Here is a 23,941-nt window from a genome sequence, read left to right on the forward strand (position 1 = left end):
TTATTTATATGAGGAGGTTTTTAACTTAAAAACTCTCACACGCGCTGGTTTGCTGCCCCAAACGATTTAAATAGCTTTTTATTTTCCACAGGATCAGTATACAATCATAACCCACATATCCGAGTCGTCTTCCCCTCTATACAGAAGAACAGGCGTCGAGACAGAACTATTGTATCAAATACAGTGGGTGTAAAATTGGAAAAAAAGAGGAAAAAAAAAAAAGAATGGTAACATTTATTTGAAACTTAACATTGTTGTGCTTCAGTTCAATCATCAGTCATGCAGGTGCAAAGAAAAGAACTATCCCTTTCCCGTGTGGGAAGGAGGAGTATAAATAAGTAATATTTAAAGAGGAAATAGTCATTTCATTTTTATCATTTTGATGTCTGTGCATACTATGACTTATTTTGAAAACAATCTGATTTTCCATAAAAAAGGAAAAAAAAAAGATGTGTAAATACTGTACAGTTCTTGATGAAACTCTTTGTCCTTCTGTACATTAACTCTCCTGTATTTGAAAAACAAATAAAATCTACAAAGAACAAATGGTTCCATTTCCTTCAGCTCGTTGTGGGAATGTTTCCCACATCTCGTCACATTCCATCGTGAGCTAGAGACAGCCATCTTTAAAATATTAAAGATGGCTGCATCATGCTGTGTGATGGCTAAAGATGGAGATGAATCCTAGAGGAAAACTTGTTGGAGGCTTAAAAATGACTAACATGGGCAGAGGTTTGCATTCTGTAGGAAATTAACCCTAAACGTACCACCATGGCGACAACTGAATGGTTTAAATGAAAGGATACTTATGTGCTAGAGTGGCATAGTCAAAGTACAGACTTGAAACAAATTGAGAATATATAAAATGACTCACAGCTGCTCTACCCATCAAATCTGACAGAACTCGAGCTGATAGCAAAGAATTTGCCAGTACTCAGGATGTTTGAAAACAAATGCACACCACACTTTTCAGATTTTTTTATTACAGAAATTGAAAAACTTCTACCTTGTGTAGATCTCTCACACAAAAAATCTTGATAGATTTAATTTAATCGTTTAGTTTTTAATGTAACAAAGTGAGGGGGGGAAATTTGAAGGGTGTGAATACATTTATAAAGCATGATATGTAAACAGTGTGCATTTTTCAGATAATCTGAACAAGTCTGAAATTTTGCAGAATAAATTTGACATTTCTTTAATGTAAAAACAGTGAATGTACAAAATAAAGGATTATAGAATCCAGTTTAAAACATTTAACAATGTTAGACTTGATCAAAGTAAGCTAACTAGATAACTATTTTACAGCTACATTTGAACGTAAAACTAATTTATACTAATTCACTCAAGATCTAAAACCGCTTATACTTGTGGGGAAGTGCTATATCTTCTCGACAAATAACTTAATTTGACAAATAAATTACTTTAATACTGTTAAATCTTCGTACTTCAAAGTGCTTAACGTTGGTACTCGGAAGTAGGCGCCAGTCTCGTGCGTGTTTGTGGGCACGTCTTGCCTTAGCCCGACGTGCTGACGTCACATCAGGAAAACGAAACAAACAGTCGGAGTTTCCCGAGAAGTCAGAAGCTCCGAAAGTCAGAAATCAGGCGGTGTCAGTTTTTAAGAAAGCCGCATCTCGGATTGGAGGACAGCTGGTCGCCGTCCCCCGCCGTGTCTCCATCTCTGAACTGGTTTTTCTCTCTTCGGGTTCCGAAAAACGACCACTGGACCGACCTGAGCCGAACGAACCGAACCTGCATCACTAAAAGGAACGAGAGGATCAATTATTCTGTTATTGTGGAGAAAGATAGAGGTAGTACACATACAATACATTTAGAAAGACTGAATATTATTGAAAAGTTGATGCATGTCAGCAACTCTATTTGCAAAGTGAAGCAGATTTTACAGATTAAATACACAGAATGATGTTGTCAAGCATTTATTTCTGTTAATTTTGATGTTTTCCTGCTAAGAACTACTGACAACAGCATTTAACTTTCTAATATTACAGCACAGCAAGAACATTTTAATATAGAAATTAGGCTTGATGAAAAGTGTGTTTGTCACCTGCTTATGTTTTTTTTTTATTTCTGCTAAACCTCATCAGAATGCATATTATTGTGCATTTTTCACTATTTATCATTATCAGACGTGCATATTTTAAGTATTTTAATTCTATTTCAGTTTTATTTATTATCATAATTATTACACTATTACACTTTTGCTGTCTTCAGTCCGTTTCCTCTTTCTCAGTTGTAATATTTACCAAATTTCTCAACTCCTTGTTGTTTTTTCATGAAATTTCTGATATTTTAGAGGAAGTGGGGAGAAAAGCAGCTACATGGATTCACTTTCAAGACTTTATTTAAAGAAGGATTTAATATAACATCTTAATTTGTAACTTATTATAACCTTTATCTAACCAAGGACACGTGCAGCACTAACCTGTTTTATGAAATAAATGCTTGCATGATTTTTAATATGTTAAAGTCACAATTTTCCATATATTTAGTATTGTACAAGCATGTACAGTTCTGGAAAATATTAAGAGACCAATTAAAATAATCAGTTCTCTGATTTTACTGTTTATGTTTGAGTAAAAATGAATGTTGTTCTTTTATTCTATGAACTACTGACATGTCTCTGAAATGCCCCCCCAAAAAATTTGCACTTCTCTTTGTTTTGCTGTGTTTTAATGTTAGTTTCTGTTTTCTGTTATTCTTGTAAAACGCAATCGAGATCTTGAAGTTTGTTAACAGAAATGAAACAGAAACTGTCATTTTTTGTGTCAAACAAAACACTCAACATCAAATGTCTGTACCTGAGTTTTCTCTTACCTGTTGTTTTTTTTCCTGACAATGAGAAAATATCAACAAATCCAAATAATTTCCACAAAAACTCAAACAATCTGCAAAAAGACAATCGCATTTGACAATTTTATATGTAAATGTACCTTTTTTTAAATGTTTATTTAGTAAAATTTGCTATTTAAATATCAGACAGGGATCCGTTTCCTTCTGATATTTTATAAAATAGGAAGTACAAGAGGTCATGCTTTCAAATAAGAAAGATGTTTATCGATGAGGAAAATTCAGAAATTGGCAACAAAAAGAAAGATTTGCCTCTTTGCCCCAGGGACAGTGAGGAAGAGGAGGAGGATGAAGATGGTTATTGAGGTAAATAAATCTCATGAACTACTAACCAACTTTCAGACTTTGAACACATTTTAGCGCTTTAGCCCTTTTACTAACTTTGAAAACACTTAGCACACATACCTTCCTCTAAATACATTTCCCAGGTAAATTCTTAAGCACTAATTTATTTGGTAATCGACTGTTAAGTATACATTCGTATTCATGCTCTTATTTTGAAGAGGATGAAGACTGTTTATACGGCAGTATAAACTATTTCCTCTCCTTGTGTTCGCTCTTTTTGCCCCAATAAATTTAATAACTTTAAAGCAAGAAACATACAGGGGCAACATGAAACACAGACACAGAAGGCCTTTATATGTATGTGAATTAGCATTTCATAATGAAATTGGTGCTCAAGGGTTGTAGTCTTTAAAAGAGAGATATAATTTAAATTGAAGTTAACACTTTAGCATTTACTTCCACTAACCTCTGTGTTGGTGTAGCACTGTATCGTTAGCAGAACTAATGTTTATAATTAGTGTTTTAGGAATAGCACAACTAGCTTTGTAGTTAGCAGAGCCCACCACTGGTTGACGGTTAAGATCTGCTCTTATTGAGGGTGTGTTTAGGACCAGAATAGGTCAGGGATCACTTTAACATTCGATAAATTCCCTATAATCTGTGTGCGATTCACACAAGAAAAAATCTGGATGACTGTGGAAGAAGATATGTGTTTTCTAAAAGTTTGATTTCAGATTCTGGAAAGCTGCCTGGTGTTTATCAGCATCTGTTTCTTTTGGTTTTACAGAAATGGCTCACTCAAAACCACTGCTGATCCCATGGCTCAAGTCCAGCATCGACAGTCAGAGGTATCCAGGCGTCCATTGGACCAACCCTGAGCAAACTGAGTTCTGCATCCCATGGAAGCACGCACTGAGGCAGGACTCCTCCAATGAGGATGTTCTCATCTTTAAAGTAATAAAAAACAAGTTTTCTCCTTCTACCGACTGTACAACCTTTACCAGTGCAAGCCGTGTTCTTCAGAAGTCACCTAATCAGAAAATAGAGTAATTGTGTGTAATTAATATATAAAACAGCTTTTTTTGTATACCGTCTCCACTGTAAAGCACAGTAGTGGCTGCGTGATGCTATGGGGATGATTTTCTTTATCAAAAATCCTGTTGGCGGCTCTAAAACACTCCAACAAATTCATAAAAGGAGACATAAAATAATACATTTCTGTAAGAAATTCACAGATTCGGTGAGTAAAAATGTGTTTATTACATTAAATGTTATCCATTTTATGCAAAATATCAATTAATTAATGGCAGTGGCATTATTAGGCCATCACAGTTGTATTTAAACTTAATTTTAAAATACAAACATGGAATAGAGAATCCAAAATAAGTTAAAAGACTAATGTTAGCCTAAATGCTACTATTATTATGTAGGTTTATAAACATAATAATGGTTGCACTGAACTGAGTTAATGTTAGTAATATATATATATATATATATATATATATATATATATATATATATATATATATATATATATATATATAGTAGTTCAGACATTTACGAAAGATAACCTGAGATTTTAAGTAACAAAATAGATTAAATGCTGATGTTAGCTTAAATGCTATCATGTGTCATTTTGGTTTACACTATCAATCATATTGAGTAACATTAACTTAATCTATTCAAGGAGTTATTTAATTAAATGCAAAGTAAACACTAAGACATATTTTATATAGTACTAAACCTAATTTATTGTAAAACACAAGTCAAAATTAGCTAGAAGGCTAAAGTTAGCTTCATGCTGTCATGATTATGTAGGCTTACAGGCCTGGTAGTATTGAACTGATTTAATGTTAGCCATCATTAACTCAGTCCATGCATTATGTTAACTTTAGCTTTTAAGTAAAAAATTAGCTCAAATGCTATCATTAGCATGTTGTTTTACACTAACAAGCTGAGTAACATTAACTTTATTTATTCAGTGAGTTATTTTTATAGATATAGTCCTTTCTCTTACCTTCCATCTGAAACCCAACTCTGCTACAATGGAGAAAAATGACAAGATGTAAAAATATCTACATCAGTGGACTGTGTTGCTCCCCCTGCAGGCCTGGGCGGAGGTGAGCGGGAACGGCCGGGCTCAGGGAGACGCCTCCGTCTGGAAGAGGAACTTCCGCAGCGCCCTGAGAGCGAAGGGCTTCAAAATGGTGTCCGACAACAAGAACGATGCCGCCAACCCACATAAGGTCTACCGCTGGCCGGAGGAGTCGGCGTCAGGAGGTGAGGGGTCAAGACCCAAATGTTCCTGATGATTATAAAACTTAGAACTGTAACATTCTGTTTACTTTTCTTTACCATCAAAAGCCCGATCTTCCTCTGGATCCCAGGAGCAAGAAGACGCCAATGTTCTGAACGGCTACAATCCGCAGGGGGTACGCAGTGATGCAGTGTGTGTGTGCGTGTGTGTGCGTGTGCGTGTGTGTGTGTGTGTGTGTGTGTGCGCGCGCGCTTGTTTGTAGTACCTTGTGGGGACGATTGTCCTGACACATACTACGTCGTGGGGACCAGTTGCTCCTTGTGGGGACTGAAGCCTGGTCCCCCCAAGGGGAAACCCTGTTTTTGGGTCAGGGGTCAGATTTAGGGCTAAGGTGTGAATTGAGTTTTGGTTAGGGTTAGATATGTGATGGTTAGGGTTAGGAAAAGGGTAAAGGTAAGGTTTAGGTTGTAGAAATGAATGGAAGTCAATGGAAAGTCCCCACAAAGATAGCCACGCAAACATGTGTGTGTGTGTGTGTGTGTGTGTGTGTGTGTGTGTGTGTGTGTGTGTGTGTGTGTGTGTGTGTGTGTTTTCCACCCCAACTTTATTTATGGACTTTGAATTTTAACTCGCAAAGACATAAGAGACCACAACATGGAAAGAAAAGTAAAATAATCATGACTATATTAAAATACGGATTTCTTGTAAATCATGTTGTTTTTTGTAATAGTTAAAGTTATAAGACTACATAAACCGATAATGAATAAAATAAATACACAATCAGACATAAAACTAATTTCATTAATTTTATTTTATTCGCTCAATAATAAATATGTACAGTTCATCTAACAACTAAAAGAAATCATGAATGAAAAGAAGCCGAAAGAAGCATAAACTCCATTCATATAAAAAATTAAATCAGCTTTGAGATCAAATATGTTCCAAATATGCAAAAATTACACAACCAAACATCAGTTCATTTAGTTCCACATCGTCATAATTTTCTAATTTCTTCTACATGCAGAAAGAGATTTATATTTTATCTCACCGTCACAATAATCCCTTTAACTGAAATGTCTTTTCTGAATTTGAAAATTTCAGTTTCTTTTATTTCTCTTTCTCCACATCTGTTTTGAATTTTGTTTGCCAAAATTCTCTTTGTACATACATTTTAAATTATTGAATGCAAGACCTTAAATAATTAAGCGAACATTTATATTTGGATTTTAAATGTTCGATTACCGTCTCAGATTTCTGTTCATATCCTCGTTTTTCGTGATGCATGAATTAATGATTAGTTGCTGCAAAATGACTGAATTTATTGAGATTATTTCTGTGATTTTTAGAGTGGGGTTGTGCCATTCTTTGCTGGACCTATTTATAACCCAGAGGACATTCTGATCGCAGGTAAACAAGGAGCTTTTATTCTGATTCACCCATCACTGTCTGGTTTTGTTATAGCACATTAATCTCCGTCAGCAGAAAGCCCAGGCAGCCAGGATATCCTCCAGGAGTGTCTGAGAGGACTGAACATCAGCCCTGGAGCAGGTAGTCTCCTCATCTCTGCAGCAGAAAACAAACCAGCGGTACTTTCCCCCTCAAAAAAAAAAAAAAAAAACACTTTCCCATTTTCTCCCAACTTTTCCACAGAGGGCACCACAGGCTTTCAGCCTCCTACTGAGCAACAGCAGCTGCAGAATCAGCTCGTGATTGGTGCGCACCCGTTGCCCGGGCAACAGCAGGATCCAGTGATGTTTGAGGGTGCAGCCCGTGAAACTGGGTTGCCAGAGCAACCGGCACGTCCAGCGGGGGGGGGAGCGGCGGAGGGGGCGGGCTACGGCGACGTGCAGCAGGCAGCGCAGTTCCTAGAAACGGTGAACCAGACCAGAGATGGAGATCATTTCAGTGAGTCACTCACTCTCACAGGAAATATTCCTGAAAAAAAAACCCGACACGAAGCAAGAAAAACGACCAGAAGTTTACATACATGCACATCATGGAGGTTTATGGGGAAATTCAGCTTCCTGATTCTGATAACAGAGTTTGTACAGGTGCCAGAAATCCTTAGAAATGGTTTAATTTCAGTTAAAGTGCTTGATTCTGTGCAAACTTCTTAATATTCAAACTGCACAGATTTGTAATAAAGTGCAACCTCTCTCTCTCTCTCTCTCTCTCTCTCCATATATATTAATTAATTTTACATCAGAGTATAAGATACATTAGTGGAAAAACACAAAACAAATGGAACAAAAAAAAGGAAAGTATTGTGTATAACAAGGAAAGAAACATTTTAGTAACTGGTTTTATATACTAACATCATAACTGAGATAATCCTAAGAATGTTTGGTTATTTATTTGGGTTTAGACACAAAACAGTCAGAATTCTAATTGACTAATTCAGTTGTTTATTTTTTATTTTTTGCTGTAATTCTTCTCTCTGTTTGTTTCCAGAGACTCATTTCAGGGTGGCTGTGTTCTACAGAGGGGTGAAGGTTTCCGAGCAGGAGGTTCCCAACGAAGCTGGACTGCGCTTAGTCTACAGGTAGCAAGAGGGAAACGATGTTTCGGTTATTCAGTGTTCCAACACGAATCGGGAAGAAATGCAGGAAAATTTCAGCCAAACCTCCACGCTCCTTTACGTTCGCTCAGAAATAATCCTTCATTTATAAAAGTCAGAATTCTGACTTTTTCTCGGAATTCTGACTTTTTCTCAGAATTCTGACTTTTTCTTGGAATTTTGAATTTTTCTCAGAATTCTGACGTTTTCTCAGAATTCTGACTTTTTCTCAGAATTCTGACTTTTTCTTGGAATTTTGAATTTTTCTCAGAATTCTGACGTTTTCTCAGAATTCTGACTTTTTCTCAGAATTCTGACTTTTTCTCGGAATTTTGAATTTTTTTCAGAATTCTGACATTTAATCTCAAAAGATCAAAGGTCATCAGGCACTGCCCGTCACCTAGCAACCGAAGTGGAGCGCCATTGCGTTTGGTCACCTAGTTTTATCACTGTGTTCTTTTAAAATGGCTGCTGGAAAAGACGCGTATTTTGTTGTTGACTTAGCATCCAGAAACCACTTGCTGATTGTGCAGGAGGCTCTACTAAAGCTTTTCAAAGATGTACGGTCGTATCATTGGCTCATCGGATTGCAGCTATTTTCACTTGTGAGTGTAAACGTTGACTTCAGGCCAGCAGCAACTTATTTGGATTTAAAGTGACAAGACGCTTTAAAACAACTCAGAATAGGCAGAACTGAGCAGACTGAAATCTCATCATCTAAGAATGATTTTGCATCGCCCACAGATCTATGCTAACCTGTTCTCAGAAGCGCTACAGGTCACCTTTGAGGCTCTTCACCCCTCTCTTCTTCTTCCATCTCCTCGTCACGTCAGGCCAGATCTAAACGATGCGGTTTTGGATCATGAGACGGGCCTCAGCATCGTCTCTCTGCCGCGCCCGGTTGGCATCCTGGATCAAACCCAAGCCTCTCTGACCCAAAGGATCCTGGACAACCTGGGCAGCCTGGACGTGGGCATGTCGCAGCACGTGATCTACGGCCAGCGGCGCGGCGAGGTCAAAGCCTACTGGAGCTTCTCCAAGTTTGACAGCAGCAGGCAGCCGAGCGAGATTTCTAAGCTGAATCCTGAACCTCTTTACCAGGTGAAGGATTTCATCCGAGGTGCGTACGGAAACATCTGCCTTTAAGGGAGCCTGTGTGTGACTAGACCTGCAGCACGTTACCTGTTATTTCCTGTAGGATTAATGGACTTTTTTGATGGGAAGGAATCCCCACCGTCCTCCATGTTCTTCTGTCTCGGGGAAAAGTGGCCTGACCCGGAAAACAGGCCTTGGGAGAGAAAACTCATCATGGTGGAGGTGAAGGAAGGCTTTCATTTTAAATGACTGAATGGAAAACAGAGAAAACTGAACGAAAATCCTTCCAGCTGTCATGATTGTGTGAGTTTGACTCGTCTCCTTTCTTCTCTCTCAGGTGGTTCCCACTTCAATGGAGCTTCTGAAGAACGCGGCTGTTGAGTGTGGCGCCTCCTCCCTGCGGTCTGTGGAACTGCAGATGTCACTCGAGGAAATGATGGATCTTTACTGATGAGTTTTATTTCCCTCTTTCAGTGTGAGAACATCTCAGTTTATTATGTTTTTATTCGACACCAAGCAGATCCTGCAGATATAATCACCACATTGTCGCTGCATTAGCTGGGACTGAACAAAGTAATGCACAAGACTTCAAATATGTTTGTTTTTCTCCTTTATCTTTGGATTTCGATACACAAAATGCATAATTTATAAGACTTACTTGAGTTCCTTCAAAGATATTGTATTTTTTAAATAATTTCTTGCAATGAAAACATCCACCACAGATTCTAATTCACTCACAGGTGATTATATTGTCCTGATTATGATCTTATTTACTGCAGAAAATAAGATCTGTTTCCATCTGAGTTTAGTCTTCATTTGTTCCTGTTTCTTGTTTTAATTTTTTAAACTACGGATTAACTGTTTTCCTTTTTCTTGTAGTCATTTCCTGTCTCACATCTGCATTTTTTAAATGCCATGTTCTTCTGTTTTTCCCATTTTGAATTGTCATATGATGTTTCAACATGACGGAAACAGGATGTCATGAATGACTAATAAAAAATTCACAGATTGTCTTTTCAACCCAGAAGAACGGATTAGAAAACGTTTCATTACTGTCCATTTGAATTAACTGAAAGTTAACTAAATTAGGCCACTAGGGGGCGACATATTTCTAATATTAGCTTTGTGTGCTGAATATGCATCAACAGGCAACAGTGGTACATTTAAAGATTGTTCTTTTATTTCAATGTGGGATTGTGCTGCTGCAGAAAAAGTGAATTTGTCTCAATGTGTTTACAAAACATGCTGCAGTTTTATATACATCTGTGCTCCAGGATGTCTTGTTACATTAAATAATTGCTGCAAACTGTTAACTTCATCTCATGTTTGTAATCTTGGCTGATCAAGAAACACTGGATAACGTCAGAAAGGGCCATCTTTTTAATACACAGAGAACAAACTGGAATAACACACTGATGTCATAATCACAACGAAACTGATTTCTTCTCAGGAACTACAACACAAATAAGAAGTGAAATCTGAAGTCAGACCAATGTGAAAGCTGCTCTACATCTTTGTTTCTTTAAATCCTTTTCATCCATCCGTCACTGACAAACAATTTCATCTTTTGTCCTCTTTGTTGTTCCAATCAGAGCATCCCATTCCTGTACCGACCAAACTGGAGAAATGAAATGTTTACAAAACCAGATCAATAAAGTGGATTCATGAGGTTGTCGTGTTTCAGTCGTCTTTGTCTGATTCGGCCTCGTTTTCCGACTCGGACTTTGCTTCCTCCAGACCCGCCATCGGGACCAGCTTCCCCTCTTCATCCACTCCCATCGGCTGGATGATGTTTTCTCTGGGAACAGCAGATCAACACGCGGATAAATCATTTGGAGAAAATGGCTTTGTTTTCTTTCAGGAGATAAAAAAGCTTTACAGCCCAAAGAGCTTGTGATAAATTACATTTGCCATTTACCAAAAAATACCATATAAATGTGTTTCTTTTATTGTGAAAAAAAGAAGCAGGATTTTATTTCTAGTTTTAGATTGAATAGAATAAATATGTTTTCTTGAGCGATACATTTACCATTTAAGGAAAATAAAGAGATAATTTGCAACCCAGCGACAGAAACGTGACTGAGGATGTAGCAGTTCCGTCGTTCTGACGCTAAAGTTGTTTCTCCTACTTGGACAGCTTGTTGAAGAGCATGATGAGCCTCTTGGCCTCCTCCTCTTTCTCCTCCTCCGTCATGCCCTCCATCGGGTTCGACTGCTCCGCCTCCACCCGCCCTGTCACCGGGTTGATGCGGTCCTTCATCTGCCGGTACTCCTCGGTGTCCGAGTCCGAGTCGCTGGAGTACTGGGCGTCGGAGACGGCTCTCTGGCCGCCCAGCAGGCCCCTGGTGGCCAGCAGCCCTGCCGCGTTGCCGTAGCCGGTGTACTTCACAAAACGCCGCACTGGAAACCAAAGAGGAGCTGCAGACTCCCTAAAAACTGTATTTATTTTTTCGGATCCAAACGAAGGTTTTACCGTTCTCCTTGCAGAGGACAAACAGGAGGTCGGCGGCGCAGTGTTTGAGGTCGGTGTCCAGGTGAGTCATAAGACGAACCAGGCGACTCTTCACAGTGTCTCCTTCCTCCGGTCTGTGCGACACGTCCCTCAGAGGAGGAAGGATCTGACGACAGGAAAACACAGAAAGGTTCAAATACAGACACGGGACCAATGGATCTCAACTTCAGAGTGGAAACAAAAGGCTTTACAAAGCAAAGTATTGGCAAAGACAGATGGGAGAGGAAGTCAGGACCATGAAACTCGTTTTTCCAGTTTTTCCTCAATCAAAGATGGTGAAAGAAAAACACACAAAACCATCATATCTATCATTATAAAGCAAACAGTACAAAGGAGTAAGTTTTTTTTTTTCTTTACAAAAGTCCTAACTTGCACTTTTACATGTTTTCTTCATCCATCCATCCATTTTCTAACACCCTTGTCCCTCAGTGGGGTCAGTGGGGTTGCTGCTGCCTATCTCCAGCTAATGTACCGGGCGAGAGGCGGGGTCACCTGGACAGGTCGCCAGTCTGTCACAGGACAACACAGAGACACACAACCATGCACACACACACTCACACCTAGGGGCAATTTGGAGAGGCCAATTAACCTGACAGTCATGTTTTTGGAATGTGGGAGGAAACCGGAGTACCTGGAGAAAACCCACCATGCACAGGGAGAACATGGAGACTCCATGCAGGGAGACCGGGGCCAGGAATCGAACCCAGAACCTTCTTGCTGCAAGGCAACAGCTCTACCAACTGCGCCACTGTGCAGCCCTCGTGTTTTCCTCATAATCCATTATAATTATTTTTAGTTGTTTTATTTATTTATATTGGCTATTTAAAATATTTTCCAGTTCCATTATTAACTGTTCTTTAGAAACTAAAGTTTTTCTGATCTTTTGGAGGGTCTACTTGCATTAATATGCCATTATTATTATTATTATTATTATTATTATTATTATTATTATTATTATTATTATTATTATGTCTCAAAATGACAATATTATTGTTTATCTCAATTTCTGCACTGCAAAAACTCAAAATCTTACCAAATAATTTTAGTTTAGTTTCTGGTGCAAATATCTTAGTACATCTGAATTAAGACAAAACTAACTTAAAAGTAATTTTTTAGTCAGATGTAGAGGCTTGTTTTAAGTAAATAATTCCTTAATATTAATGCAAAAGTTCTGGTTTCAGTAGCAGATTATTTAACTAATAACAAGACATTTTTTCCCATGTTAAGTAAATTTCTCTGCCAATAGAACAAGTAATTTTTCATTATTATTAAGGAATTATTTACTCAAAACAAACATATATTGCTAGGAAGTAACTTCTAAGTAAGTTTCTCTTATTCCAAATGTGCTAAGATATTTGCACTAAAAACTAAACCAAAATTACTTGGTAAGATTTTGTGCTTTTGCAGCGTGGGGCAATTAATCACTGCGTATACAATTAGCATGTTAGTGTGAGACGATTTTCACGTGAAGTTACATGTTTCCTGATGTACAGGCGTGTTTCTCTGTGCGCCCTGCAGCTCTCTGTCAGCAGGTTCAGGATCGGCGTCAGTTTCTCTTTGACTCGATCTCCCTGAGAAGAACAGAGACGATCGACTGCATGTTCACATGAAAGAAGACAAACTTTCAAACGTGAACGCTTCCTCCCTCACCGCCTCCAGGCGCCTCTCCATGAAGGTCAGCAGCGTGTGGACGCAGTCCATGTTGACCCCCAGGCTCTGCTTGGATTCGGGCTCCAGCGGCACCGAGAGCAGCACGTTGAGGCACTGCAGAGGAAGCGCCGTCAGCAGGTTCACCGTGTGACTGCGTTGACAGAGTGAAGCACAAGGCTTAGTAAACCAGGAGTTTCTTTCTGTTGATCCGTTTCTGAATAAACTGACAGAAAAGTGAGATTCAGCTCTCAAAGTCGGCCTTTAAAAACCTTCACGACATTTGAACTTTGGCTGATTTTGTCAAGTTATAGTAAAACAAAAACAATGCAAAGTGAAGCAATATATAAAGTGGAGGAAAAATGATGACATGGCTTTCCATGTCTCTAATTCAGTGTTTTTCAACCACTGTTCCGCGGCACACTAGTGTGCCGTGAGTGATCGTCAGGTGTGCCGTGGAAATTATTCAATTTCACCTAAGGTACCGTAATTTTCGGACTATAAGCTGCTATTTTTTTTTCTAAGCTTTGAACCATGCGGATTGTAGCCCGCTGTGGCTTTGCTGTGTATTTTTTTTCAACCACCAGGGGGCTCTCTAGCAGGAAGTGAATCATTAGAAGTCAAAATTGTAAATCAAAAGAAGAACGTGCTAATTTTCAACCTGTTCAGGGGTATTTTTAAGCAGCAGGCACGATGGAGAAATGTTTTCAAACTCGTATCATACATCTTTTAAGTTGAGGGCTGTCGATCTGGCACTACAGGAGGGAAATAGAGCCGCTGCATTTAAGCTCGGTGTGAACGAAACCATGGTTCGGCTTTGGAGACGGAGTGCTGCGTCCTTAATATATGCAGCAGATTTATTAGGACGCCGCCCTCTGCTGGGTCCTTATGGAAAATCGAGAGCAGCTTCCAGTTTTTTTTTGTTTTTGTTATTTTTTTTTTTCAAAAAAAAAAATTGAAGGCGCTAGTATGGTGCGCTCTATAGTCCGAAAAATACGGTAATTGATTTTAAAAGATTTTTTGAAAATGAATTATCTGCAAATAATGCCATCTTCGAGTGTCTGCTGTAGCAGTGACTAGCGGCGTAATCATGTTATTTTCTTACCACTAGATGGCAGTAGGTACAGAGCATTTTACATTACAACAAGAGAATTAGTGATGCATGAATGTTACAGGTAGCGGTGAGAGCATTGAATCACAGTGATGGAAAAGACAGTGAAGCTCAGCAGTAGTTGGGTTGAAAAGGACATGGGTCCATTTCCCACAACATATCTGTGTGAAATTGAGCTTCTCAAGCCTGGCTACTATAAAAACTAAAACCAGAGAGAGACAGAGATGTTGAGGAAGAGCTTTGTCTTTCTTCAATTTCTGCCAGGAAATCAGCTGTTTTCATCCAAACATGCACAGGTTTCACACTAGGTGGGTAAAATATACAGATTTTGACATTCTGTACATGCAACTCTTCATATTGTAACAGTGAATATGAAGTGAAATGTTTCCCAAATATTATTGCTTCTTTCAGAATAAGAATTATTTTCTGTATTCCGGCTAAAAGAATGCTTGTGGATTAGTTTGTAAAACAGTTTGAAGTTTTCTACAACTTCTTTAAATTTAACACCAGTGTTGTGGCACTGTTCAGGGGTATTTTTGAAGTGGACATGTTAAGTGCAATTTGAAGTAAGAAATGTAAAATGTGATACAAATGCATTTTTGTGTTTATTTGATTCCTATTCAAGAGACTTTGATAAGAATGACTATATATGTAATATAGGCATCTACAGAGTATCTTTGTTTACATTTTTGGTTAGTGGTGTGCCTCGAGATTTTTTCAATTAAAATAACGTACCTTGGCTCAAAAAAGGTTGAAAAACACTGCTCTAATTAACTGAGCTTAATAACTTTGGTAAAAAGTAATAAAGAACCAACTAAAAATATATTAACAAATGCAGGTTTGAACAGTTTGTCAATTTTTTTTTTGATGGAATAAAAAAACATTATGGCACAAAATATCTACAAAACAATGACTAAGACAACTAGCAAAACTTGTAGGTCATTTTCTTGTCATAAGGTGGAAACTAGGAAAGTTTTGTGTGTCCAAATAATTTTAATTTCCATTTCAAGCACACATATATGTGTGTTTGAAATGGATAATATTTATATATATCTATATATATATATATAGATATAGATATAGTTACGAATATATAAACTTTAGAGGAACCAAATGATTTTTATATCATTTTCCAACACACTGTTTCTTACCACGTCATTGCAAAGTTTTTTTTTTCATTTTTCTTTGTTTTCAAACCATTAAAACCAAAAATAAAAATATAGTTCTTATATATTTTTATAAGATATTATTTTTATATTTATATATATTATTTTTATATATTATATATAAATTAGAAAATTGTATATATTATATATAAATTTATATATTAAAATTGTATATATTATATATAAATTAAATTAGATATTATATATTATTTTTATATTTATATCTTATATATATATTCTTATATATAGTTCTATAACATTTTTTATTTATAAAAAATTATGCAAAACTTTGCATATTATGTAATGTGGGATAAATTTGGAACATGTTGTATTCTTTCAACTATATGTATTTAGTTAAAAAAGAGAAATTAATGCAAATATATTCTTTTTTGTAACAATAAACGTGCTATGCTATCCCTGAGAATTACTAACTGTTTAGAAAGCATTTATCAGATCATTTTAGATACTAAATTTCTCTCATCCAACTTGTTCATATCTGTGCTGTACATAAAAACGTCCGTCCTATTTTATTCATGTGATCATTTATTTATTTTGGGAGCAGCTGGGAACGTTTCTCCTCACCCCTGCAGCTCGTCCGTGTCCTCAGGCAGCAAACACTTCCTCATCAAGCAGAGGCGCAGAATGGCCACTAGGTGTCGGTAAAGAGCCGCGTCGTCCTGCACGCACAACCGAACAACTCATTTCTCTCTCTCTAGAAACAAACTTTTACGTGTAAGATGCAACTGAAAGGTAAAAAGTTGCAATATCTTGATTAAAAAAATAATTAAAATTAAACAGAACAAAAATCTGACCACAGATATATATAATCATGATATTTCTGCAGAGCTTGTAGCTTTAAAATACTCCCAAAAAAACCTTAAATACACACTTCCCCCTTCCTTTTAACCCGCACAGCGTCTGACCTCGCTTGGCTCCTGCTTGTGGGTGCTGTAGGTGATGTTGAAGAGGATTTTGAGGATCTCCACGATGCGCTGCGAGGCTTCCAGAGAGATGGGTGGTGCTGCGGGCTCCAGCACACACTCATACTGCTCCTTCCACTGCACCTCCAGGCAGCTCTCCAGGGCTGCCGTGAGGATGGGAACGCCTCCCTCCTGGAGGAGGAAAACAGGGAGAGAGTGAGGAGGTTAGCTGCACCTGAACGTCTCACAGAGTAAACGTGTTCATTTACCATTCAGAGGTACATTCACAGTTTTCTCTGCATTTATGTAATATAGATAAAAGTGGAAATTGTTTGCCCCTGTCATCTTTAAGTTCTTGTTCAGTAATAACCCTTTAAATTTCCCATTTTTGTTTTCTCTTTAAACTGTTTGTCACAATTTTTAATAGACAAAAATGTTAAATAACTATCAGGTACTGAAAGTTGACGTTCTGGAAAAAAGAACAAAAATACAGACTCAATGCAACATTTTTGAGAATTTAACAGCCATAAAAAAAAACAGGTTAAAGTAACTAACTTTATTTGATCAAATTTAAATAAATGGTGCAATGTTGGCTTTCTTTGGTAGTCTTCTTGCCAACCTGACATCACCTCATGGATCCTCAACAGGAGGAAAAGCCTAAGCTTTCCTTTTAACTTATTTAAATAGTTGGTGCAGTGTTGGCTTTGTTAGGAAGTCTTCCTGTTAAACAGAATTTATTCCTCTCCACTGTCACCATTTGAATCCTCAATATGAGGCATTGCTTAACCAATTTGCATAATTTGGGCAGTTTTTGAAAAGACTACATAAAAGTAGGGGGCCTCATTCATTTTCACAGCAACAAGAACACATCTTGGTTTCGCTGCAACAGAACCAACACATTGACAGCTGCCAGATCCATCTCTAGACTGCCACCTTCAGGCCTCTCCTGATCAGTTAATAACAGTGTCTGGTTTTATTTTTCCCCTCCGTGGGCTGCCGCCTTATCGTGGTGGAGGGGTTTGAGTGGGATCCTCGGAGCTGTCAGGGGCTCCATGAATCTGGGTGGGGTCTCCAGTGTCAAACGGCCCCTAGGGGAGGGATCGGACCCAGATCAGCCTGAAGACGACTTAGAAATAGAGACAGAAGTCAGGGTTTACCCAGGGTCTTAAAAGCTTGGCGGGCCACAGGGTTTATGCTTCCCCCTGCCTGCAGGCTAAGCTGGGAGGTTCTCATGTCCACTGACACAAGAATCCTCAATATGAGGCATTGCTTAAGGTTACTTTTTTACCAATTTGCATAATTTGTGCAGTTTTAGAAAAAGACTAAACATAGATGGCCTGATCTTTTTTCACAGCAACCACAACAGATCTTGGATTCACTACACGCATGAGTCATGTTGGGCTACATGAATGTATTGGGTTTGATCTTGGTGAAAGCAAGAAGAACAGATCTTCAGTTCCTCCATGCAAGAAAAAGTCTCGTCTGGTTGAACTTCCGGCCTGTTGTTTTTCTTCTGGTCTTGTTTTGGTCGTTTTGTATCTTCAAGGATACAAAAGTATCTTCAAGGATAAGTTAAAAGAAAGCTTAGGCGTCGTTTTGTATCTTCAAGGATACAAAACGACTTGATGAATCTAAAATACTTAAAATACAATTGTTTATAAATGCAGCTGTGACAGCTGTTTGAATATGGTTTCCAGTAACAAAAAAAAGCGTGTTATGATCGATTAAATGCGCTGATACGTCATTGTGCTGCTAAACACATAACGCTAAGTGGAGCGGCCGACCGCTCCAAGATGGCCGCCCTAAATCCCGTCAGCGACAACAGGCGAGAGCGGTCCATGAGGCGTCTGTCCTTACGTCGGGGCTTTTACATAAACGGATGTACCTGTTTGAGCTGAGTGCTGAGTTCGGGTCTCAGCGCGGTGATGAGGAACATGAGGCGAAGCTCGTAAAACTGAACACTGGAGGGAGACGACCAGCTGACACTGGAGGAAAGACACTCAATGAGGCCGCTCAGAAGCCTGAAACCATAAGCGGGAAAACGTTTAGTTACATCTCTGGTAGATTTAAAACTGTCAGTGTTTAATTAACACCTCTGGCTGTTGAGGGGGTTTTTTTTCCTGCAAGTGTTTTATTTTTCTGTGGACCTCTTGTACACTTGCCACTTGCTCAATAAAGTTTTATTTTAAAAAAACCGTAAGAGGAAGAGAGCTGCCACAGCTGATAATCAAAACCTCCACTTTATCCAATTGAAAATGTAGACTTTGTCTGTAAATATAAATGTAGGGGAAGGAAAGTGCACTAAATGAAACATTAGCGCTACTATTAGCGCTACTATTAGCGGACGTTCGCCCAGTGTGCATGATGAATTAATGAGATGCTGTGAAACTTTTGGTTTTGTTTTTGAGATGGCGGTTGTATGTAAATAATTTTTGTTTTTGTTCTCAGCCTTTCCTGAAGTTAGCGTTGGACCCACCTGAGCGCGCTGAACCTCTCCTGAGCCCAGGTGCTGTTGTACACCATGTTACACAGAACCTTCATGGCCTCTTTCCTCAGCGCCTCCTCCCCGTGCTCCTCCTCCTCCACCTCTCCTTCCGCCTCCATCTTGCTCTCTCTGCGGTCTCTCCTTCCCCGCTCCAGCACCTTCTGATGGATGCTCCCTCTGTGCATTTCATTGATGCTGGTCCTGTGGCTGCCGAACCAGCTGTTGCTGTCCAGGTCGCCGCCGCTGGTGACGCTCCTGGAGTCCTCGTCCACTGCAGGAAACGCCTCAGTGGGGTCCAGGGCCTCGCCCTCGCCCTCGCCGCCGTCCTCTTCAGCGCAGCCCTGCAGCAGTTTGGCCTCGGCGAGGGAGGCGATGATGTTGTCGTAGAAATCAGAGTCGGGGTCGTTGCCTTCCTCGCTGGCGTCGTTTGTGGTCAGGCCGGCCAACTTGGCCAAAGTCAGCAGAGTGCCGTCAGTCACCAGATGGCCCAGGATCTTTTTGTCCCTGGTCAGGATCCTTAGTGAGTGCAGAGAGACTCTCAGCAGACTGCGCTTCACCCCTGACCTCATGAACCTCACAATGACGACGGATAGATTCTGAGGAGGGAGACAGAAAACCATCAACAGGCAGCCAGGAATCGGAAACATTTGTAAACAGAGATGGAAACTTCAACATATTGGACAGACTTGACATCCTGATACAAAAACCACTACAGCACAGGTGTCAAACTCAAGGTCTGGGGACCAAACCTGGCCCGCCAGCAGTTTTCTTTTGCAAATCTACAAAAGTCATGCAAAATTCACACAAAAACAAATTTTTTTTTTTACAGATTTAATGCTAATTTTTCTCCAAACTGGCCAAAATCTTTGGGTTTAAGTGATCGCTGCCTCAGCCTCACTTGATGTCAAGTTGTAGTCTGTGATAGTTACGGCGATTAACAAAAGTCACATTTAGCATCATAGATTAGCACAAATATCATAAAACATCCTTACAAACATTTCTAAATAAAAAAAACAACAACACAAAAACAATCACAAAGTCCCGGAGAGACGTTCAATATCGTTTAATTTTAAGAAACACTTATTGAATGCTGAAACAAACGGCTATTTATTGATATTTTAACAGTTTAATGGGTTTTATCAATAGATTCTGGCACAGCCGGCCCTTTAGCAACATTCAGATTTTCGATTTGGCCCAAAATGAAAATGAGTTTGACTCTCCGGCACCAGAGGCATGACTGCTGTACGCCAAACAATCTTTATTCATCTGTTCTGCAGCCACAAAGTGGCTCTTAAAAACTCTAAAAGTTAAAAAGAACCAGTTAATGTTTTATGCAATGCAAATATAATTACAAAAGCAGGCTTTCAACAATTAAAAAAAATTATTCTGCACTTAATTTAACAAAAAATGACACAAAAACTACCAGTAATTTACAATCTATGTGCTTATTAAAAAAAAAATATGTGTCTTCTTTTATCTTTATTCTAAGTCCTAAAAATATAAATAAAATGTTTTTTTGTTTTTTTTTAAAGTTGTGACATTTGCAGCTGAACGTGTTTTATTTGTCTGGCCTGAGAGCAAAATAACTCTTTAGTTTGTAAAGGTTGCAGACAGCTGGGTGATACAAAATCATTTAAAAATGTATTTTTAAATTTAAAAAAATAATTCAAATTCTGTAAAAAAAAAAAAAAAAAAAAAAAAAAGTTTTTATCTTTAACTATTTTTAAAAATTAAAAAACAATTATTTTGCACTTGACATTGTGGATTTCTTAACAACAGACTGTATGCAATAATGAAATCTTTTTAATGTGTTTTACATAAATAGCCCATAAATGTGTTTGTTGCGGCTCATCAGATGTTACCTGTCTGAGGATCAGGCCTCGATCTTCCTGCTCAAAGTCGTCGATGTCGGAGTCAGAATCAGCAAAGTCCCTCACTTTATTCTTCCTGAACTGATAAAACAGTGGAAGGAATAAATAAAACACATTTTTCCAACTTTTAGTTTCCACAAAACAGCGAACTGCAGGAAGCAAACTTTGGCAGAACTTTACCTCCTCTAGTTTTCTTTGCTGGAGAATCAAATAATCCATTTTTACAGGCAGCGACAGAGGAAAGGAGGAGAAAATATATCAACAAAGAATGTTGTCTAATATATCTTATAAAAGCTAAATTATACTTTAACATGAAAAGTAGGTGGCAGCCAGAAACCAGGGGCTAAACATTTAAAATCTACAAGCAACAAAGTAAAAAAACAAGCTTCTATTAGCAGTGACTGTAAAAATAACAGTTAAAACTGGACCTCTTTTTCTGGTCTATGGTAAGGGAGAGTCAGCTATGCAGCACTGCTTCCTGGTGCAGGACTCTAGAAAAGTAGCAAAATATGGCACAGGTGATAAATGGTGACCTCTGTAGTTGAAAAGTATAATAAAGATGCTTAAAAGTGCGGGGGATTTGCTGATTTTGTGTGAATCTTCACAATAATTCTCAAGACACTGGAGGGACTGATTGATGGAATTTGGTAGTAAGCAAATAAAAATGGCATTAATTTGATGTATAACAAAATGTTTAAGTACACTTAGCATTTAGTCTAGAATCTAGAGGGCCACATAAAAAGCTACGGCGGGCTGGATTTGGCCCATGAGCCTCGAGTTTGACACCCGTGGCTAGAATGTGAATACTTTTGACACCTCTGCTTAAAACAAACACGTTATTTTCAGGACCTGAACCTACAGTGAAATCCCTGAAAACCCCCTTTTAATCTAACAGGTCTGCAGTGGCTGCGTCTGAACTCAATCTGCCTGAGCAGGCAGAGGATCAGGAACGACTGATGCAGCAGAATTACTAATCACAGCCAGACTGTGGGGTGGAGGCGGGGGAGCGAGGACGGCGTGGAGGTGGAGGTGGAGAGCGATTAACTGAAGGATGTGAGCCGAAACTTTCTCCAGGCGCAGCAGGAGCTCACCCTCTTCCTCTCCCTCTCGTCGGCATCAAAGAAGAAGCACTGGGCGTACTGCAGATCAACGCAGTCACACAATAAAAATAAAGGCTTTTTTAAAATCAGAAATCACTCATGCATGAGGAATCGGCGGCGTTACCTCTTTGTTGAACTGCTGCAGCTGCATCTGAACGCCGTTCTCATCCCCCTGCTTGATGCACTGGATAATCCCCTCCATGTCCACGTCCATGCTTCCTGCACACACACGCGCGCACACACACACACACAAACGCGGACCATAACTGAATTAAACTTGCACAACAGTAAACGAGGATGGCAACACGACTAGATTTTACCTGCTTTTTGGATCAAATGAGGAACTAGAAAAGCAAGAAATATGAGAAAGTAAGAGAAACCTACTTAAATATTGATTTATGCAAGTGATTTTTCACCTTTTTTGATCAGTTTGCACAGATTTAATAGATGAATGCAAACATAAAACCCCATCCATTCATTATCTATATGCACTTATCCTTGCAGAGTCTTCATCAATAATTAAACACTGTGGACAGGTCCAGTTCATCACACATGGACACTCACACCTAAAACCAATTACACTGCAAAACACTCAATCTTACGTAGTATTTTGGTCCTAATTTTTAGTGAGTACACTTTAAATAAGACAAGTAACATTTAAGCAAGAAACAGGTTCTTGTTTTAAGTAAATACTTCCTTAATATTGAAGGAAAAGTTATAAGTGAAATAATCTGTCAGTGTAATATGATTACATAATTATAACCAAATATACTTGATTTTGTGGTTTAACCTAGCAGTCATGTCTGTGTGAGGGATCCAGAGTACCCAGAGAGAACTCATGCATGCACAGGGAGAACACGCAAACTCCACGCAGAAAGACCAGAGGCTGGGATTCGAACCCAGAACCTTCTGCAAGGCAGCATTGCTCCCAATCTGTCACTCCTGTGATATTCCAGATTAAATCTCTGAGCCAACCTACCGTCCGCAGCTTCCAGGTGAGGAAGATCACCTCAGATCTCAGAGTTCGGGTCGATCGCAGCTCCTTCAGGGTTCCACGTCTCTGCCGTGGAGTTTGCGTCAGATTACGGTCCCTGTCATGCAGCCTGCCTGCCTCTCCGTGTTTCTCTCTCTCTTTAATCCAAGGGAGATGCAGGAGCCACCGAGTGTTTATGGTTATAATCCACTAATGGACTCTAAGCTTATATCTCCCTGTGTTGACCTTTCAACCTGTTGGATGTTTCCCATGTGTGCGCCGCTCTGAAACAGCCTTTAAAACTTCCTTCTTTCTTCAGCTGAGCTTTGCTATATGTTATAAAAACCAAACTGGATCTAAATGTGGCTGAGAAAAACGACTGAATAAAACATCAGCTGCTGCTGTCAGCGTGTCTGACTGCTTCCCTCATAATTAAAGGGAAAAATGAACCTTTGTGAGGATTTCTGCCAAATTAAAAGGCTGGAGACCAAAGTGTGTGTAACAGGATTTTATTTTGACAGTACGGTGGGTGTGACGTTTGTCAAAATTTGTTTATTTGTTCTCCGAAGTTGTTTTGTTTAGTCAATAAATTGTTTCTCCAGACTTTTATTGTCGCTGTACTAAGCTCCGTTACGCTGGTCTTGACGGTTGGTGGTTACCATAGCAACCAGTAACTGACAGCTCCGCCCCTTTTTCCTTGTTGCCCTTGGTAACTGTGGTACGTATTAGGATTAACTCTGTGTTTTCTTTACAATTATTGCATTTTAACATGTATTTTTTTTAGACAGAATTGATCTAACAGTGTTTCGTGTTTTGTATACGTTTTTAACTGTTATCATTATTAATGTGCATTTTATATATGTTTAACTTTATAATCGTTAGCCGCTGCTAACTGCTGGGAGTCATTGCTCTGTCATTTGTTTAGGGTTATTTATTTTATTTTGTTTAATGTATAGAGACAGACGCTGCTGGACTGATGTTAACCACCAACTTGATTTCGTCTTTTGTTAAAATAAATACAGTAAACATGAGTGTAGTTTTATTGTAAGTCAAGTTGGTTTCTTTTCGTATTTTATTTTTTATTTTTGTTAATG

General features: G+C 38.7%; 2 protein-coding genes across 5 annotated transcripts; one reads left to right on the forward strand and one right to left on the reverse strand.

Moving 5' to 3' along the window:
• Nucleotides 1-1,515: 1,515 nt before the first annotated feature.
• Nucleotides 1,516-10,734, forward strand: irf3 (interferon regulatory factor 3). Of its 3 annotated transcripts, XM_008436619.3 has the most exons (12): nucleotides 1,516-1,811; nucleotides 3,134-3,174; nucleotides 3,941-4,107; nucleotides 5,262-5,433; nucleotides 5,518-5,585; nucleotides 6,757-6,817; nucleotides 6,890-6,958; nucleotides 7,061-7,315; nucleotides 7,862-7,952; nucleotides 8,801-9,087; nucleotides 9,166-9,284; nucleotides 9,400-10,734. In XM_008436619.3, the coding sequence occupies exons 3-12, from the start codon at nucleotides 3,943-3,945 to the stop codon at nucleotides 9,511-9,513; spliced, it is 1,401 nt and encodes a 466-aa protein (XP_008434841.1). In that variant the 5' UTR covers nucleotides 1,516-1,811; nucleotides 3,134-3,174; nucleotides 3,941-3,942; the 3' UTR covers nucleotides 9,514-10,734. The 3 variants fall into 3 exon arrangements, with proteins under 3 accessions (XP_008434841.1, XP_008434840.1, XP_008434842.1); XM_008436618.3 differs by lacking the exon at nucleotides 3,134-3,174 and having other exon boundaries at nucleotides 1,517-1,811; XM_008436620.3 differs by lacking the exon at nucleotides 3,134-3,174 and having other exon boundaries at nucleotides 1,517-1,811; nucleotides 6,893-6,958.
• On the reverse strand, nucleotides 10,428-23,044 carry LOC103481248 (chaperone Ric-8A). 2 transcript variants are annotated; one of them, XM_017301703.2, is made up of 15 exons: nucleotides 22,854-23,044; nucleotides 22,195-22,218; nucleotides 21,999-22,093; nucleotides 21,866-21,913; nucleotides 20,955-20,972; nucleotides 20,766-20,855; nucleotides 18,895-19,499; nucleotides 18,304-18,439; nucleotides 16,422-16,610; nucleotides 16,081-16,175; nucleotides 13,225-13,375; nucleotides 13,050-13,145; nucleotides 11,536-11,680; nucleotides 11,192-11,462; nucleotides 10,428-10,860 (listed from the first exon to the last, which is right to left on the reverse strand). In XM_017301703.2, exons 3-15 carry the CDS (start codon nucleotides 22,086-22,088, stop codon nucleotides 10,743-10,745), a joined length of 2,052 nt encoding a protein of 683 aa, XP_017157192.1. In that variant the 5' UTR covers nucleotides 22,089-22,093; nucleotides 22,195-22,218; nucleotides 22,854-23,044; the 3' UTR covers nucleotides 10,428-10,742. The 2 variants fall into 2 exon arrangements, with proteins under 2 accessions (XP_017157192.1, XP_008434837.1); XM_008436615.3 differs by lacking the exon at nucleotides 22,195-22,218.
• Nucleotides 23,045-23,941: the final 897 nt, after the last annotated feature.

This window comes from Poecilia reticulata, chromosome 19 (genome assembly GCF_904066995.2).
Source record: "Poecilia reticulata chromosome 19, P_reticulata-male-v2, whole genome shotgun sequence".
Lineage (NCBI taxonomy): Eukaryota > Metazoa > Chordata > Actinopteri > Cyprinodontiformes > Poeciliidae > Poecilia > Poecilia reticulata.

Coding starts and splice junctions, on each gene's coding strand:
- irf3 (XM_008436619.3), top strand. CDS start 3,943: ATGGCTCACTCAAAACCACTGCTGATCCCATGGCTCAAGTCCAGCATC. Junction 7,316..7,861: donor CAGAGATGGAGATCATTTCA/GTGAGTCACTCA, acceptor GTTTGTTTCCAG/AGACTCATTTCAGGGTGGCT. Junction 9,285..9,399: donor GAAAACTCATCATGGTGGAG/GTGAAGGAAGGC, acceptor CTTCTCTCTCAG/GTGGTTCCCACTTCAATGGA.
- LOC103481248 (XM_008436615.3), bottom strand. CDS start 22,088: ATGGACGTGGACATGGAGGGGATTATCCAGTGCATCAAGCAGGGGGAT. Junction 16,611..18,303: donor TCAGCACTCAGCTCAAACAG/GTACATCCGTTT, acceptor TTCCTCCTCCAG/GAGGGAGGCGTTCCCATCCT. Junction 13,146..13,224: donor TGGAGAGGCGCCTGGAGGCG/GTGAGGGAGGAA, acceptor TGTTCTTCTCAG/GGAGATCGAGTCAAAGAGAA.